This window comes from Mustela nivalis (genome assembly GCF_964662115.1).
Source record: "Mustela nivalis genome assembly, chromosome: 4".
NCBI lineage: Eukaryota > Metazoa > Chordata > Mammalia > Carnivora > Mustelidae > Mustela > Mustela nivalis.
This window is the reverse complement of record NC_139023.1, coordinates 140,412,276-140,427,840: the sequence shown is the minus strand read 5'-3', so window position 1 is coordinate 140,427,840 and position 15,565 is coordinate 140,412,276. Positions and strand designations below refer to the sequence as shown.

Below are 15,565 nucleotides of genomic sequence, written 5' to 3'. Positions count from 1 at the left end.
GAACACGGGCAGCAACCTCTTTGACCTCTGCCGCAGCAACATCTTCCTAGGAACAACGCCAAAGGCAAGGGAAGCAAGGGCAAAAATGAACTATTGGGATTTCATCAAGATCAAAAGCTTTTGCACAGCAAAGGAAACAGTTAACAAATTCAAAAGACAACTGACAGAATGGGAGAAGATATTTGTAAACGACATATCAGATAAAGGACTAGTGTCCAGAATCTATAAAGAACTTAGCAAACTCAACACCCAAAGAACAAATAATCCAATCAAGAAATGGGCAGAGGACATGAACAGACATTTCTGCAAAGAAGACATCCACATGGCCAACAGACACATGAAAAAGTGCTCCATATCACTCGGCATCAGGGAAATACAAATCAAAACCACAATGAGATATCACCTCACACCAGTCAGAATGGCTAAAATCAACAAGTCAGGAAATGACAGATGCTGGCGAGGATGCGGAGAAAGAGGAACCCTCCTACACTGTTGGTGGGAATGCAAGCTGGTGCAGCCACTCTGGAAAACAGCATGGAGGTTCCTCAGAATGTTGAAAATAGAACTGCCCTATGACCCAGCAATTGCACTATTGGGTATTTACCCTAAAGATACAAATGTAGTGATCCAAAGGGGCACATGCACCCGAATGTTTATAGCAGCAATGTCCACAATAGCCAAACTATGGAAAGAATCTAGATGTCCATCAACAGATGAATGGATCAAGAAGATGTGGTATATATACACAATGGAATACTATGCAGCCATCAAAAGAAATGAAATCTTGCCATTTGCGACAACATGGATGGAACTAGAGCGTATCATGCTTAGCGAAATAAGTCAAGCAGAGAAAGACAACTATCATATGATCTCCCTGATATGAGGAAGTGGTGATGCAACATGGAGGCTTAAGTGGGTAGGAGAAGAATAAATGAAACAAGATGGGATTGGGAGGGAAACAAACCATAAGTGACTCTTAATCTCACAAAACAAACTGAGGGTTGCTGGGGGAGGGGGTTTGGGAGAAGGGGGTGGGATTATGGACATTGGGGAGGGTATGTGCTTTGGTGAGTGCTGTGAAGTGTGTAAACCTGGTGATTCACAGACCTGTACCCCTGGGGATAAAAATATATGTTTATAAAAAAAAAAAAAAAATTTAAATAAATAAATAAATAAATAAATAAAAATTAAAAAAAATAAAAAAAAAAAAGAAAGTGAATCAGAAAGGATTTTTTGAAGACTTGAGGTTTGAATGATACCATCAACCAACTAATTAACCCAAGTGATATATCACATTAAGTGATATAACCAACCATTAACCTAAGTGATATAAACACACCATGCAATGACAGTATATTCTTTTCTAATATATTTGGCACGTTCTCCAGAAAGACCAGGAACTAGGCAATAAAGGAGTCTCAATAACTTTAAAAGAACTGAAATCATTTAAAGGAATTCTCAGATCACAGTGGAATTAAATCAGAAATCAAAATGGAAAGGTAACTGTTAAACCCCAAATATCTGGTTATTAACACAAAATAACCCATGGGTCAACTTAGTAATCACAGGTAAAATAAGTGAGCATTTTGAACTCAAAGTCAATGCAAAAAAGCATGTAAAAATTTATGGAACAAAGCTAAAAAATGCTGTGTTAGAAATGTACAGCTGCAAATACCCATACTGGAAAAGTAGGAACATCTCAAATCAAAAAGTTTGCACCTTAAGAAACTAGGCAAAGAAGAGTAAACAAAACCTAAACAATGAAGGAGGAAATAATAGAAACAAACAAATCAAAGAAATTGAAACAGAAAAAAGAAGAAAAGCATCAATTGAAAAAAAAAATGTGTTTCTTTGGGAATTTTCCTCAGGAATGAAAGAAGGAACATCACTAACACCTACAAAAATTAAAAGCACTACAAGATATTATTATGAACAACTCTCTGCCATACAATAAATAAATGGATAAATTCCTACAAAATTAATATTTCTACATTTGACACTTAAGTAACAGAATATGTGAAGAGCCTATAACAAGGTGTGTGACTGAATTAGTAATTTAAAATCTTGGCACAGAGAAAATCCCAGGCTTGGATACCTTCATAGGTGAATTCTATAAAACATTTAAAGAAGACCCAAATAGCAGGACTATACAAATTCTTTCAGAAAATAAAGAAGCAATTCTCATCTCATTTATTGAGACCAGTATTACCCTGACGCCAAGCCAGACAGACAAATTGTGAGACCACTATAATCAACTCATTCATAAAAACAGACCAAAAAAAAACCGATAACAAAATATTAGCAGAATGAATCCCACAACATTTTAAATAACTATATATTATGACCAAGGAGATTTCATGCCAGGAATATAAAATTTATTTCATGCAGAAATATCAATATAAAATCACCATATTAACAAAGAACAAAATCAAATGATCAATTTATAACACAAAGAAGGAAACAATTGTCAAAATCCAAGATACATTCATAACAAAAACTCTACTATAAACAAAAAACAGGAGAGAACTGCCAAAACTTGATACAGAACAGCTACAAAGAAGTTTCAGCTAACATAGTAAAAGACAAAATGCTTTCCCTCTAAAATCAAGAATCAGGCAAGAATGTCCAATTTCACTACTGCTTAATATCATTCTAGAAGTCCTAACCAGTACAATACAGCAAGAAAAAGCAATGAAGGACATCCAGACTGGAAAGGAAGAAGTAAAACTAACAATTGTTTTCACCATCAACTTAATTCTATATGCAGCAAAGGCTAAAGAATCTAAAAACAAAACAAAAAAAACTAAAAGTAATGAGTAAGGTCAGAAAGGTTACAGGATATAGGATCAATACACAATCATCAACTACACTTTTATGAACTAATAATGAACAACCTGAAAATAAAATGAAGAAAGAAATTCCATCATATATAGTAGCTTCAAAAAGAATAAACTATACAGGAATAAACTTTTTCTTAAGTGTAATGCTTATACTCTAAAAACTCTGCTAATAAAGAAGAGCTGAGTAAAAAGAGTGATATTACATGTTCATGGATTAGAAGCCCCAAAATTAACACATTTCCTATCATAATTCCAGCAGGCTTTTTTACAGATATCAATATGCTGATTCAGAATTTATATCAGAATGTAAACAATCTAAATTAGCCAAAACAATTTTGAAAAAGAATATAAAAGAATTAACCTGTCCAATTTCAAAACTCATTACGTTTCAATAAAAAGAATACTGTGACAATGTCATAAACTGATAAAGGAATCAATGGAACTAAAATGAAAGTCCAGAAATAAATCCCTGTAATTCCAGTCAACTTATTTTCAATAACGGTAATACGACAATTTACTAGGGAAATCGTGAACTTTTCAACAAATAATCGAATATTAACATGCAAAAATTGAACTTAGGCCTTTATTTTACTCCATACAAAAAAAGTAATTCCGAATGAATCAAAGACCTATATATAGAAGCTCAAACTGTAATATTTCTAGAACAAAAAAAATATTATTTATAGAAATAAAAAGTCCCTAAGACCTTGTATTAGGCTAAAATTTCTTCAAATTGACAATAAAAACAGGATCTATAAAAGGAAAAAATAAATTTTACTTATATCAATATTAAAATATTTTGCTCTTCAATGAAAATGAAAGGACAACTAAAACTGGCAGAAAATATCTGCAAATCATTCATTTGTATAAAAATTCCCTTTCTGATTCAATAAAAAAATCTCACTCCAGAAATTTTCACCTATTGCTCCTACATCAATTTCCCCACTCACCACCATGAAACTATAGTCTTGCTCTCATTTTTAAAACTATTTCCCTTGACTCAGTTTCTACTTTACCCACAAGCTACCTCTCTATTTTATTCCTGCTCCACTTTGTAGCAAAACTCCTCTAAACAAACATTTATAGACATTCTCTAATTCCCCCTCTCATTTTTTTCTTCTTTTCTAAATGCACTGCAAATGGGCTTTTTTCCACATTACTCTCCCAAAATTAACTCATATCCAAGAAAGAAACTGCTTCTAACCCAATGGTCATATCCAGTTGTCATCCTACAATCTTAAGAATTTCATCTACTCTGAAGACATTAAATACCATCTAAATGGTTATAACACACAAATTTATATCTCTAGCCTAGAAAAATAAGTAGTCAACTCCTATTTAACATTGCTGCAAAGAGGTTGACTAGAGGTCTAAAAATTAGTACTTCCAAGACTAAACTCCTCACCATCCCCAATACCTGTTTATCCATAGTCTTTTCCCTCCTGGTTCAAAGAAACACCATCTTCTCAGCTGTGCAGGCCAAAAATCTTAAGAGTAATACTAGACTCCCAGCTTTCTCTAAAAACCCACATCAAATGTGTTAGTATATCCTATAGGCTCTAGCTCTGAAACATATTCAGAATCCTACTACTTCTTATCTCCTCATGTATTACTATCCTAGTCCAAATCACCATTATGCTTGACGAGGATTACAAAAGCTTCCTAACTGACATCTTACTTCTGTCCTTAAATTTCTACATGTATCAGCTAAGGGTGATCTTCTTAATATATAAAACATACTGTTTCCCTCCTCTACTGCAATGATTCTGCAATGACTGTCATTTCCCACAGAGTAAGCTGCAAAATCTCTATACAAAATCTTATCCCTATGTTATCTCTCTATTCTCATACCTTACTTCTCTCTTCACTTTGATCATTTTGTTTTTACTACATTGTGCTCATTCCTCAAATATGGCAGGGAAGCTTTCATCTGTATAACTGTTGTTCCCCAGGACTGGAATGATCAACTCCTATGGTTAACTCCCTCAGGTTCTTGAGCTCCTTGCTTAAATGTCACTTTTTTAATCAATGTGCTCTAATGTGACTATTCTTTTTTTTTTAAGATTTTATTTATTTATTTGACAGAGAGAGACCACAAGTAGGCAGAGAGGCAGGCAGAGAGAGAGAGGAGGAAGCAGGCTCCCCGCTGAGCAGAGAGCCCGACGCGGGACTCGATCCCAGGACCCTGAGATCATGACCCGAGCCGAAGGCAGCGGCGTAACTCACCGAGCCACCCAGGCGCCCCGTGACTATTCTTTTTAAACTGCAAATATGCCAACACTTTCTACTTCCTTCAAAAGTCTCCATTTTCCTCAACCTGCTGCACATTATCTTCTTCCACAGTACATAACACCATTCACATGTCACATAATCCAGTACTTATTTTATTGTTCATAGCCAACCAATGACTGTTTATAGTAACATCTACAAATAAATATATATGTACCTGTTTATTGCTCTATCCCCAGCAACAAGGGCAATTCATGGTACGTAGTGAATAATAAATATTGGCTGAATGAATAGATGAGAAAACATAGGCTAACAGAAGTAAAAGTACTTTCCAAATATAAAAGCTGAAACGGGAACCCAAAGCAAACTTTAAAGCTGATGCTATTAATCAAAAAGCTATGAAGCCTTATCTATTAAATGTAACAATAACTTGTGTAATCATGGGTGGTTATGCTGAGTAGAGCCTATACTAATAAAAATTGGCTTTTATAACAAGCTTTCTATTTTAAAAAGGGCAAGAATATTCTTTAAACAAATAAATCCTATAAATGGTAGAGAATCTATTCGTGTTTTACATTAAGTAGAACAAATGCATATTTGATCAAGAGCTCTAACTACCTCTTATTCTATATATAAACTCAATACCTCAGTGTTGAAATTCAGCCAAAGAGTAATTTAGTTTTTTGAAGATTAAGCACTTTGAAATTTCAATAGCTATATTATTAGTCATTCACTCAGTGAGAAATATTTCTTGATTTTCTATCATTTGCCATACTCATGACTGCAACTTAGCTCTCTTCCTCATATGAATCACAGCAATAACCTTACTACTATGCTGCCTGATTTCATTCAGGTCTCCTCTCCAACAACCCACCCTAAATATGTCAGTCAGTTATCTTTTCAAAACCCAAATATCATATTCCTTTGCTTGAAATACTCCAAGTTTTCCACTGCCTTTAGATTAAAGTCCAAATTTGTTACAATAGGCCTTTTATGATCCAGATGTCCAATTCTTATCCAGTAATTTAAATACAGGAACACACACACTTGAGTATTATGCCATATCATGGTGTCTTCAGATATTCTATTTCCTCTATTTGGAATGCTTTTCTCACACACAGCCTCCAATTTATCATAATCCTCACTTTTACATCTATAAGACTAGCCCTACTCATCTTTGAAAATACATCACCAAGATGGCAACATACATTATTTGTGACCTCACTCCCCCTCACAAGAAAAACAACTAACAATTACTCAGGAACAAGACACCACTGAGGGAATTCTAGAACAAAAGAATGGTGCTAGAGTACCCATTACACTACAGAGAACTAAACAAACTGCACTAGGAGGTTAAGAGAAGCACCATGTGGTTCCTCAGAACTGCTAACTCTCCATCACTGTGAAGAGAACCTAGCCCTGGACAACCAGACCCCAGCTGGCCTTGTGGGAGCCACTACTCTAATCATACCCAATGAGGATTGCAGGAGAATTTGCATGACTCAACCACTGGAATCTGAGTGTGACAAGGAGTGGGGAAGTGCTTGCAACAACCAACACAAAGATATTGGCCGATGGAGTTACACACCTGTAGAGCCCAAATAATACTCCCAACCAGCAGCTTTGCTCATCTGCAGAACCAAGTCAATGGCACTCCCTAAGCAGGCAATTTGGCAGGATGCATATCACTCAACTCCAGTCCTCAAACAAGGAGGTTTACCAGCACTAGAGACTGGTTTGCCCTCATCAGGGCAAGGAGCTGAGTCACACACCCACATATTGTTTAGAGCATTTCCCGGCCACACCTGACAGAGATGATGGTGGGAAGACCAGGAAGCTATGTAGCCCGGAATGCTTGAGCAGAGAGGTAGGCAGGCAAAACTAATTGTCCCCAAAGAAAAGCCAGTACCAAGTATGGAGGATTCTCTTGCTAGGAATGGGCATAGGGATTCATTCATAGCCAAGGAGAGCTCCAAGTCATTCCTTGTTTGGGAAATTGAGAACTACATGAAGCAACCCCTTATATTTCCACCCAGGTGAGGGAGCTGAAACATTACTCTACATACCAGCTATTATCTCCCAGCCCCATTTCACCAGAAGGGCTGGCAAGAACAACCTGAAAGCTGTGCAGCCCCTTGGCACTCAAGCCAAGAGAAGGACAAGAAGAGCCCAGAGCTGGCAATGCAAAGCCAGTGCATGTGGGTAGTGGATCAACATGACTTAAGACAATAAACAAGGAACTTTTCCAACTTCAGAGCTACCTGAACCACTGATCCAGGCAAGGGAACTAACTTGTAGCCCAACTCAATAATGAATACAGTCTCCAGCCTGCCTGATTAGGGAAACTAACCATAGTACATGGGAAACTACAGAGTCCATCCAACAACTCCACTTATATACACACTTGAACAGACAGCACAAACCATGGCTTTCCCTGTCTGCAGAATAAAATCTGTGGCCTCACCTGAGCAGAGTATTAGGTGCAAACTCTTGCCTGATTTGGGTCCCCAAAAGAGTCACAGCCCTGGGTCCCAGTCTATTGCCCTGTGAGGGCAAAAATAATTTATAGTTGCATCTACCAGTGACCACAGTACTCAGTCCTAAGCATCTAGCAACCCTAACCACAAAATTCAAGTAATCACAGAGCCCATTGTATAGACTCACTTTGGAGGGTATCAAGCCGGAAGTCCTATCCAACTGTTCTCAACGAGAAACACACTCCAAACAGCTGCCTCATCCAAAAATAGATGATAATAGAAGGCCACACCTGGCCAAGAATATTATAATCAGACACACCTAGAAACCAAACTGAGGTAACTGGTGAAGATAAGTCTCAGCCAAAGCCAACCTGCAATGTCTGAAAGAAGAACCCAACCACTCAACTATACCAATGTAAGGAAATCTAAGATCATAAAAAAGCAGATAAATATGACACCCCCCAAGGAAATTAATAAAGCTCTAATAACTGATTCTAAAGAAATGGAGATCTATGAACTGTAAGACAAGGAATTCAGAGTAACAACTTAAAATTTAATGAATTACAAAAACACATATACAGACAACTGAACCAAATTAGGGAAACAATGCATGAAGAAAACAAGATCAACAAAGCAATAGAGAAAAATTTTAAAAATGAACAAAATCTTAAGGATGAAAACTGAGTAACTAAGCTAAAAGATTCATTACAGTTTCAAAAAGAGATTCAGCTACATAGCAGAAAGAATCTGTGAAATGGGGGATACGACATTAGAAATTATCCAGAGAAACAAACAAAAGAATGAGAAAAACTGAAGAGAGCATAGGAGACTTATAGGACACAACAAAAAGAAACATTTCCATTATGGAATTCCAGAAGGAGAAGAAAAAGAGAAAAGAAAATATATTTAAAGAAATAATGACTAAAACCTCCCCAAATCTGGGAAGATAAACGGACATCCAGGTCCATGAGGCTCAAAGAACTTCAAGTAAGTGGAACCTGAAAGTACAATGAGATAAATTATAATTAAATTGTCAAAAAGAAAGGCCAAAAAAAATTTTTTTAACAACAGAAAGAGAGAAGTTACATACAAGGGAATGCCCATAAAAATATTGGTGGATTTCTCAACAGAGACACTTCAGTCCAGGAGAGGATGGGATGATATATTCAAAATATTGAAAGGAAAACCTCTTAACAAAGAATAATACAGCAAATGAAGCTATCCTTAAGAAGTTAAGGACAGATAAAGACATATAAAAGAATACAGGGAATCCATTACCACTAGACGTGCCTTATAAGAAATGCTAAGGGGAGTTCTTAAACTACCAAAAAAAAAAAAAAAGCCAATTAAATTAAATTAATTGTAGCATAGTGTAAAACTGACTGGTGATGGTAAATCTACAGTCAAAGTCAGATTCTGTAATTTGGTAAAGATAATGCATAACTGACATACAACTCTCATTTAAAGGTTTCAAAAGTAAACATAGTAAAATAATCATAACTACAATAATCTGTTATTCGTTACACAAAATTAAAATATACAAACTGAATAGCAATAAATCTAAAATGTGAGTTGGAAAAGAAATTAAAAATATAAAATTTTTAAATGCTACTGAAGTTACGTTTAAAATAGAGGAATATATTGGGGTGCCTGGGTGGCTCAATGGGTTAAACCTCTGCCTTCGGCTCAGGTCATGATCTCAAGGTCCTGGGATCGAGCCCTGCATCGGGCTCTCTGCTCAGCAGGGAGCCTGCTTCCCCCTCTCTCTCTGCCTGCCTCTCTGCCTACTTGTGATCTCTCTCTGTCAAATAAATAAATAAAATCTTAAAAAAAAATAAAATAGAGGAATATAATTTTAAGATATTTTATGTAACCCTCATGATAACCACAAAGAAAAAAAACCTATAGCAATTACACAAAAGAACATGATAAAGAAATCAAAGCATACAGGTACCAAAAGACATCAACACACACAAAAAAGGTATCAGTTTAAGAAACAAGGAGCAACAGACCTACCAAACAACCAAAAGAGAAATATCAAACTGACAACAGTAAGACCTTACCCATCAGTAAGTACTCTTAACAGAAAAAAATTTAATTCTCTAATCAAAAGACATAGCATGATTGGGACGCCTGGGTGGCTCAGTTGGTTAAGCAGCTGCCTTCGGCTCAGGTCATGATCCCAGCGTCCTGGGATCGAGTCCCACATCGGGCTCCTTGCTCCGCAGGGAGCCTGCTTCTCTCTCTGACTCTGCCTTCTACTCTGTCTGCCTGTGCTCGCTCTCGCTCGCTCTCTCTCTGACAAATAAATAAATAAAAATCTTTAAAAAAATTAAAAAAATAAAAGACATAGCATGATTGAATGGATTAAACAAAACCAATCCAAGGATAAGAAACCTAACAGACACTTGCTTTAGCCTATAAAGACATACAGAGTGTGAAAGGATAAAAATAATCACTTCATGCAAATAGAAATAAAATTAAATTAAATCAAACTAAAATAGAAAATAAAATAAAAGCAAGGTAGTTGTATCAGATAAAATAAGACTTTAAAAATAGTTAAAGGAGACAAAGAAGATCATTACATAATGATAAAGGGGTCAATCAATCAAGAAACTGAAACAATTATAAATATCTATAGATCCAACATCACAACACCTAAATATACAAAGCAAAAAATAGCACAGATAAAAAGGATAAATATATAGTAATACAATAATAGCTGGGGACACTAATATCCCACTCTCAATAAAAGATGAATGATCTAGACAGAGAATCGTTAAGGAAACAGCTAATCTGACCACTACAGACTGAAAGGACCTAGTAAACAAATAAAGCAGAATACACACATGTAACATCTTCAAGGATAGACCATACACTGGACTATAAAATGGCCTTAGCAAATCCAAGAAGACTTAAATCATGCCAATTTATCTTCTCTGACCACAGGAGCACAGAACTAGAAATCCTAGAAACAAAAGGAAAACTGAAAAATTCACAAACACGTGGAAATTAAACTCCACTTTTCTGAACAACCAATGGATCAATGAATAAATTAAAGGAGAAATTTAAAAGTTTGAGACAAATGAAAATGGAAACACATCAGAACTTATGATATACAGCAAAAGCAGTTCCAAGAGGTAAGTTCATAGCAACAAATGCCTACATTAAGAAGCAAGAAAGAGGGTGTCCGTGAGGCTCAGTGAGTTAAAGCCTCTGCCTTCAGCTCAGATCATGATCTCAGAGTCCTGGGGTTGAGCCCCACATCTGGCTCTCTGCTCAGCAGAGAGCCTGCTTCCTCATCTCTCTCTGCCTGCCTATCTGCCTACTTGTGATCTCTGTCAAATAAATAAATAAAATCTTAAAAAAGAAGAAGAAGCAAGAAAGATCTCAAATAAACAACCTAACGCAACACCTTAATGAACTAGAAAAAGAACAAACCAAGCACAAGGTTGACAGAAAAAAGAAAATAATAAAAATTAGAGCAGAAATCAATAGAAACAGCGAATAAAGAAATAATAGAAAAGATGAACCAAACCAAGAGTTGGTTCTTTGAAAAGATAAAATTGGCAAACATACACGTAGACTAACCAAGGTAAAAAAGAGAAATGAATATAGATGCAAAAGTTCTCAATAAAATAACAAGAAACTGAATTCAGTAGCACACTAAAGGACCATTCACCATGATCAAATAGGACTTAAGCCAGGATGCAATAATGGTTTGACATATGCAACTCAAGCAATGTGACATATCACATTAACAGAACAAAAGAAAAAAATCATATGATCATCTGAATAGTTGCATAAAAGTAATTGACAAAATTCAACATCCATTTGTGATAATGAAAATTCTTACCAAATTAAGCACAGGAGGAAGAGATCTCAACATAACAAAGGCCTTATATCACAAACCCACAGTTATCAGACACAACAGTGAAGGCTGGAAACTTTTCCTCTAAGATTAAGAAAAACACAAGGGTGCCCACTCGACTGTTCCTATTAAACACAGAATTAAAATTTCTAGCTAAAGCATTAGGCAAGAAAAAAATTAAAGGTATCAGAATTGGAAAGGAAGAAGTAAAACTGTCTCTATTTGCAGAGGACATGATTTTATATATAGAAAATCATAAATACTCAACCTAATAAATGTTAGACTTAATCAATGCATGTAAGTAAAGTTACAACATACAAAATTGACAAAATCAATAGTTCAGTATAGTAACAATGAATTTTCTGGTGAAAGAAATAAAGGAAAATTGATCCCTTTTACAATATCATCAAAAATAATAAAATACTTAATAATAATAGTAATAAATAATTTTTAATAAAAATAATAAAATAGGAGTAAATTTAATCAAGAAGGTAAAAGATATCTACCCTAGAAACCACAAAACACTGATGAAAGTAATAAAAAAAAAACACAAATAGAAAGGTATCTTATAGTCACGGGCTGAAAGAATTAATATTGTTAAAATGTCATTACTACCAAAATTCAGCAATCCCTATCCAAATTCCAGTATCACGTTTTACTAAAATTAAAAAAAAAAAACTGCTAAAATTTATATGAAATAACAAAGGATCCTGAACAGAGGAATATTGAGAAAGAAGAACAAATCAGGATGCGCCACACTTCCCAATTTCAAGCCATATGAAAAACTATAGTAATCAAAACAGTTTGGTACTAGCATAAAAGCAAATAAACAAATAAAACAGAATCAGGAGCTGAGAAATAAACCAAAGCATTTTATGGTCAACTAATATTTGACAAGGGAGCCAAAATTACTCAATGGAGAAAAGACAAGTCTCTTCAATAAATGGTGCTGGGATATTTGTACATTTACTGGTAAAAAAACGAAACTGAACCTCCATCTTATGCCACTCATAAACATTAACTTGAAATGGACTAAAGAATTAAATGTAAAATCTGAAACCATAAAACTCTAGAAGAAAACTTAGAAATAAAATTCCTGGACATGTTCCCCGGAACATGACTTTTTTTTTTTTTGTAACATCTCAAGCACAAGCAACAAAATAAAAAATAAAGAGTGTGACTACATCCATCTAAAAAGCTTCCCTTCAGCAAAAGAAACAATCAATGAAATGACAACCTGTGAAATGGAGTATTTTCAAGCCAATACATCTGATAAGAGATTAATATCCAAAATATATAGAGAACTCATACAACTCAAAAGCAAAACACACACACACACTCCAACTTAAAAACAGGCAAACAACCTGAATAAATTTTGTTTGGTTTGTTTTTCCAAATTAGATATATGAAAGGCCATAGATACATTAAAAGATGATCAACATCACCTGTCATTAGGGAAATGCAAAGTAAAACAACAATGAACTATCATATCACCTCACACCTACTAGAATGGTCATCATCAAAAAGATGAGAGATAACAAATCTTGTCACAGATGTGGAGAAAAGGGAACATCTGTGCACTCTTTGTGGGATTTTAAACTGGTACGGACACTATGGAAAACAGCATGGAGGTTCACTGAACAATTAAAAAGAGGACTACCATCTGACCCAGCAATTCTACTTTCAGAAATACACCCAAAGGAAATGGAAACACTCAAAAAGATTATCTACACATCCATTTTCATAGCAGCATTATTTACAATAAACAAGACATGGAAACAAATTAAGTGTCCACTGATATACGGACAAAGAAGCAGTGGAAAAGACAGAGAAGTAAATAAATATAATGGAATATTATTCAGTCATTAAAATTGAGGAAATTTTTTTTAAGATTTCATTTATTTATTTGATAGGAGAAAGATGGCAAAAGATGGAATACAAGTAGGGGTTCTAGAAGAGGAAGGAGCAGGCCCCTCACTGAGCAGGGAGCCTAATGGGGGGCTCGAACCCAGGACCCTGGGATCATGACCTGAGCTGAAGGGAAATGCTTAACAACTGACCCACGCAGGAGCCCCAAAAGTGAGGAAATCCTACCATATGCAACAACATGGCTAGAACTAAAAGGCATCTTGCTAGGTGAAGTAAGTCAGACAGAGAAAGACAAATACGACATAATCTTACTTACATGTAGAATCTAAGAAACAAACAAAAAACCCAACTCCCAGAAAAAGACACGAGACATATAGTTAGCAGAGGAAGAAGAAAGAGAAAGGCGGACTTGAAGGAAGGTGGTCAAAAGGTACAAACTTCCAGTCACAAGATAAATAATTACCAAGGATATAATGTACAACATAATGACTACAGCTAACACTGCTATACAATATACAGGAAAGCTATAAAGAGAGTATATCCTAAAAGTTCTCATCACAAGGAGAATTTTTTTTTCCTTTCCTTCATTCTTTTATTTATATTGTATCTACATGAAATAACAGAAGTTAGCTGAACCCACTGTGATAATGTCATGATAAATGTAAATCAAACCACCCTCCTGTATATCTTAAACTTATACAGTGATATATGTCAGTTATTTCTCAATAAAACTGGAAAAAAATTTTAAAAAGAAGAAAATTAAAAAAGAAAATACCTCTGAAGAATCATGAACCCTGGGGGAAGTTTTGCCTAATTCTTCCATACTAAACTGTCAAGTATTTCTTTTAACATGTATTTACATACTTCTACAACAGAATTTAGCAAAAGGCATTATAATTGCAGGTTTATTAATTAGTTTCCAATACTAGCATGTGAGCATGTATATGAGCATTTGCCCAGTAGAAGAATTTTGGAAGTATTTAATGTCAAGTGAAGTTATCCCTACTCTCTTTGCCCTCTTCTGTAACATTAATGAGACAGATGCTGGATTCCTAGTTACTAGTTCATATCATCCCCAAAGTATAGCATCAGTCTCAACACTAGCCAGAACACGATAAAGAAAGATTTTTAAACAACAATTTTGCCTAAAATACAAATTCAAATGGCAACTACACACACCTTTTAATCCATACCCTGGGTCTTCAGTCCAATTAATCAAAAATTAGCTCCCACAAAACAGACTCAAAGTACTCCACTCATCATTTCCTCAATTTACTTTTACCTTTTAATTCTCTCACTCTTCAATCTATGTTCTCCTTATAGCTTTCTTTTCATTCTGGACTTGTTTCACTTTTCTTTCTTACTACTGAATTTCTTTTCCTTGAATTCTATCTTTAAATTGGAAACCTTAACAACTTTCTCAACTCTCTCTCTTTCTCATTACTTTGCAACACAGAACAAAACTTGTTCTCCCATTCTTTTATGATCAGGCCATGACATAAGAGAGATAATACAGACATCTAAATCTAATTATTAGGCTCTACAAATATAATTAAATTTGAAGGAACTCCAAGTAAGTATTCACTTTCTTTATACCTGCTAACAAATCATTACTATTACTTTTGCCAAATTCAGCCTTACCTACCAAAAAATAAAGATCAGAACTTTATCATCAAGCATGTAACCATGAAGAAAACAATAATCAAATAGACACATTTGTAAAAATTAAGCTCCATTACATTACTGACTGCAAAAACAATACAGTACCCCAAAAGGTCAGTTTCAATGGCAAAAATATGGTAAGATTTACTAGTAAAACATAAATGGATATAAAAATAGGTTACCTTCCTTCGTTGACAAGTTCAATAAAAGCAAGGCCTGCATTCTTCTGGATAGAATTCTGCCACTCCTAAAGAAAAAAAGAAGAAAAAAAAAAGCAGAAAATAGCTGAAAAAAAATAACAGATTATTTTTTTAAAACAATTATGAAAAACATCACCCGTATCAATTTCACATCTTACCTCTTAAAGGAAAAGTTTGGTTAAACATGCTGCCTACTCAAGGCAGCCTGGTGAACACATGAATGGTTGACATTCAAAACTAAACTAAACAAGTTAGCAAAAATTTGATTCTATATAAACCAAAAACCCTATCTATATATACATATTGCCCTTTTTGTCCTATACCATTATATACTACTAATTCAACTAAAATATTGTGCGTTGGAAAGGAAACCAGCACAGACCAAGGAAAGAGGTTTTTGTTTAAGAAAAGAGATGC

General features: G+C 34.9%; 1 protein-coding gene across 2 annotated transcripts in view; it reads right to left on the bottom strand.

The window, feature by feature from the left end:
- LRBA (LPS responsive beige-like anchor protein) overlaps window positions 1–15,565 on the bottom strand; it is a 730,800-nt gene that overhangs the window by 451,525 nt on the left and 263,710 nt on the right. For both annotated transcript variants that reach the window (XM_082728100.1, XM_082728101.1), the window contains exon 35: window positions 15,131–15,195. In XM_082728100.1, coding sequence (XP_082584226.1) covers window positions 15,131–15,195 — 65 coding nt within the window. The remainder of the gene's footprint in view (window positions 1–15,130; window positions 15,196–15,565) is intronic.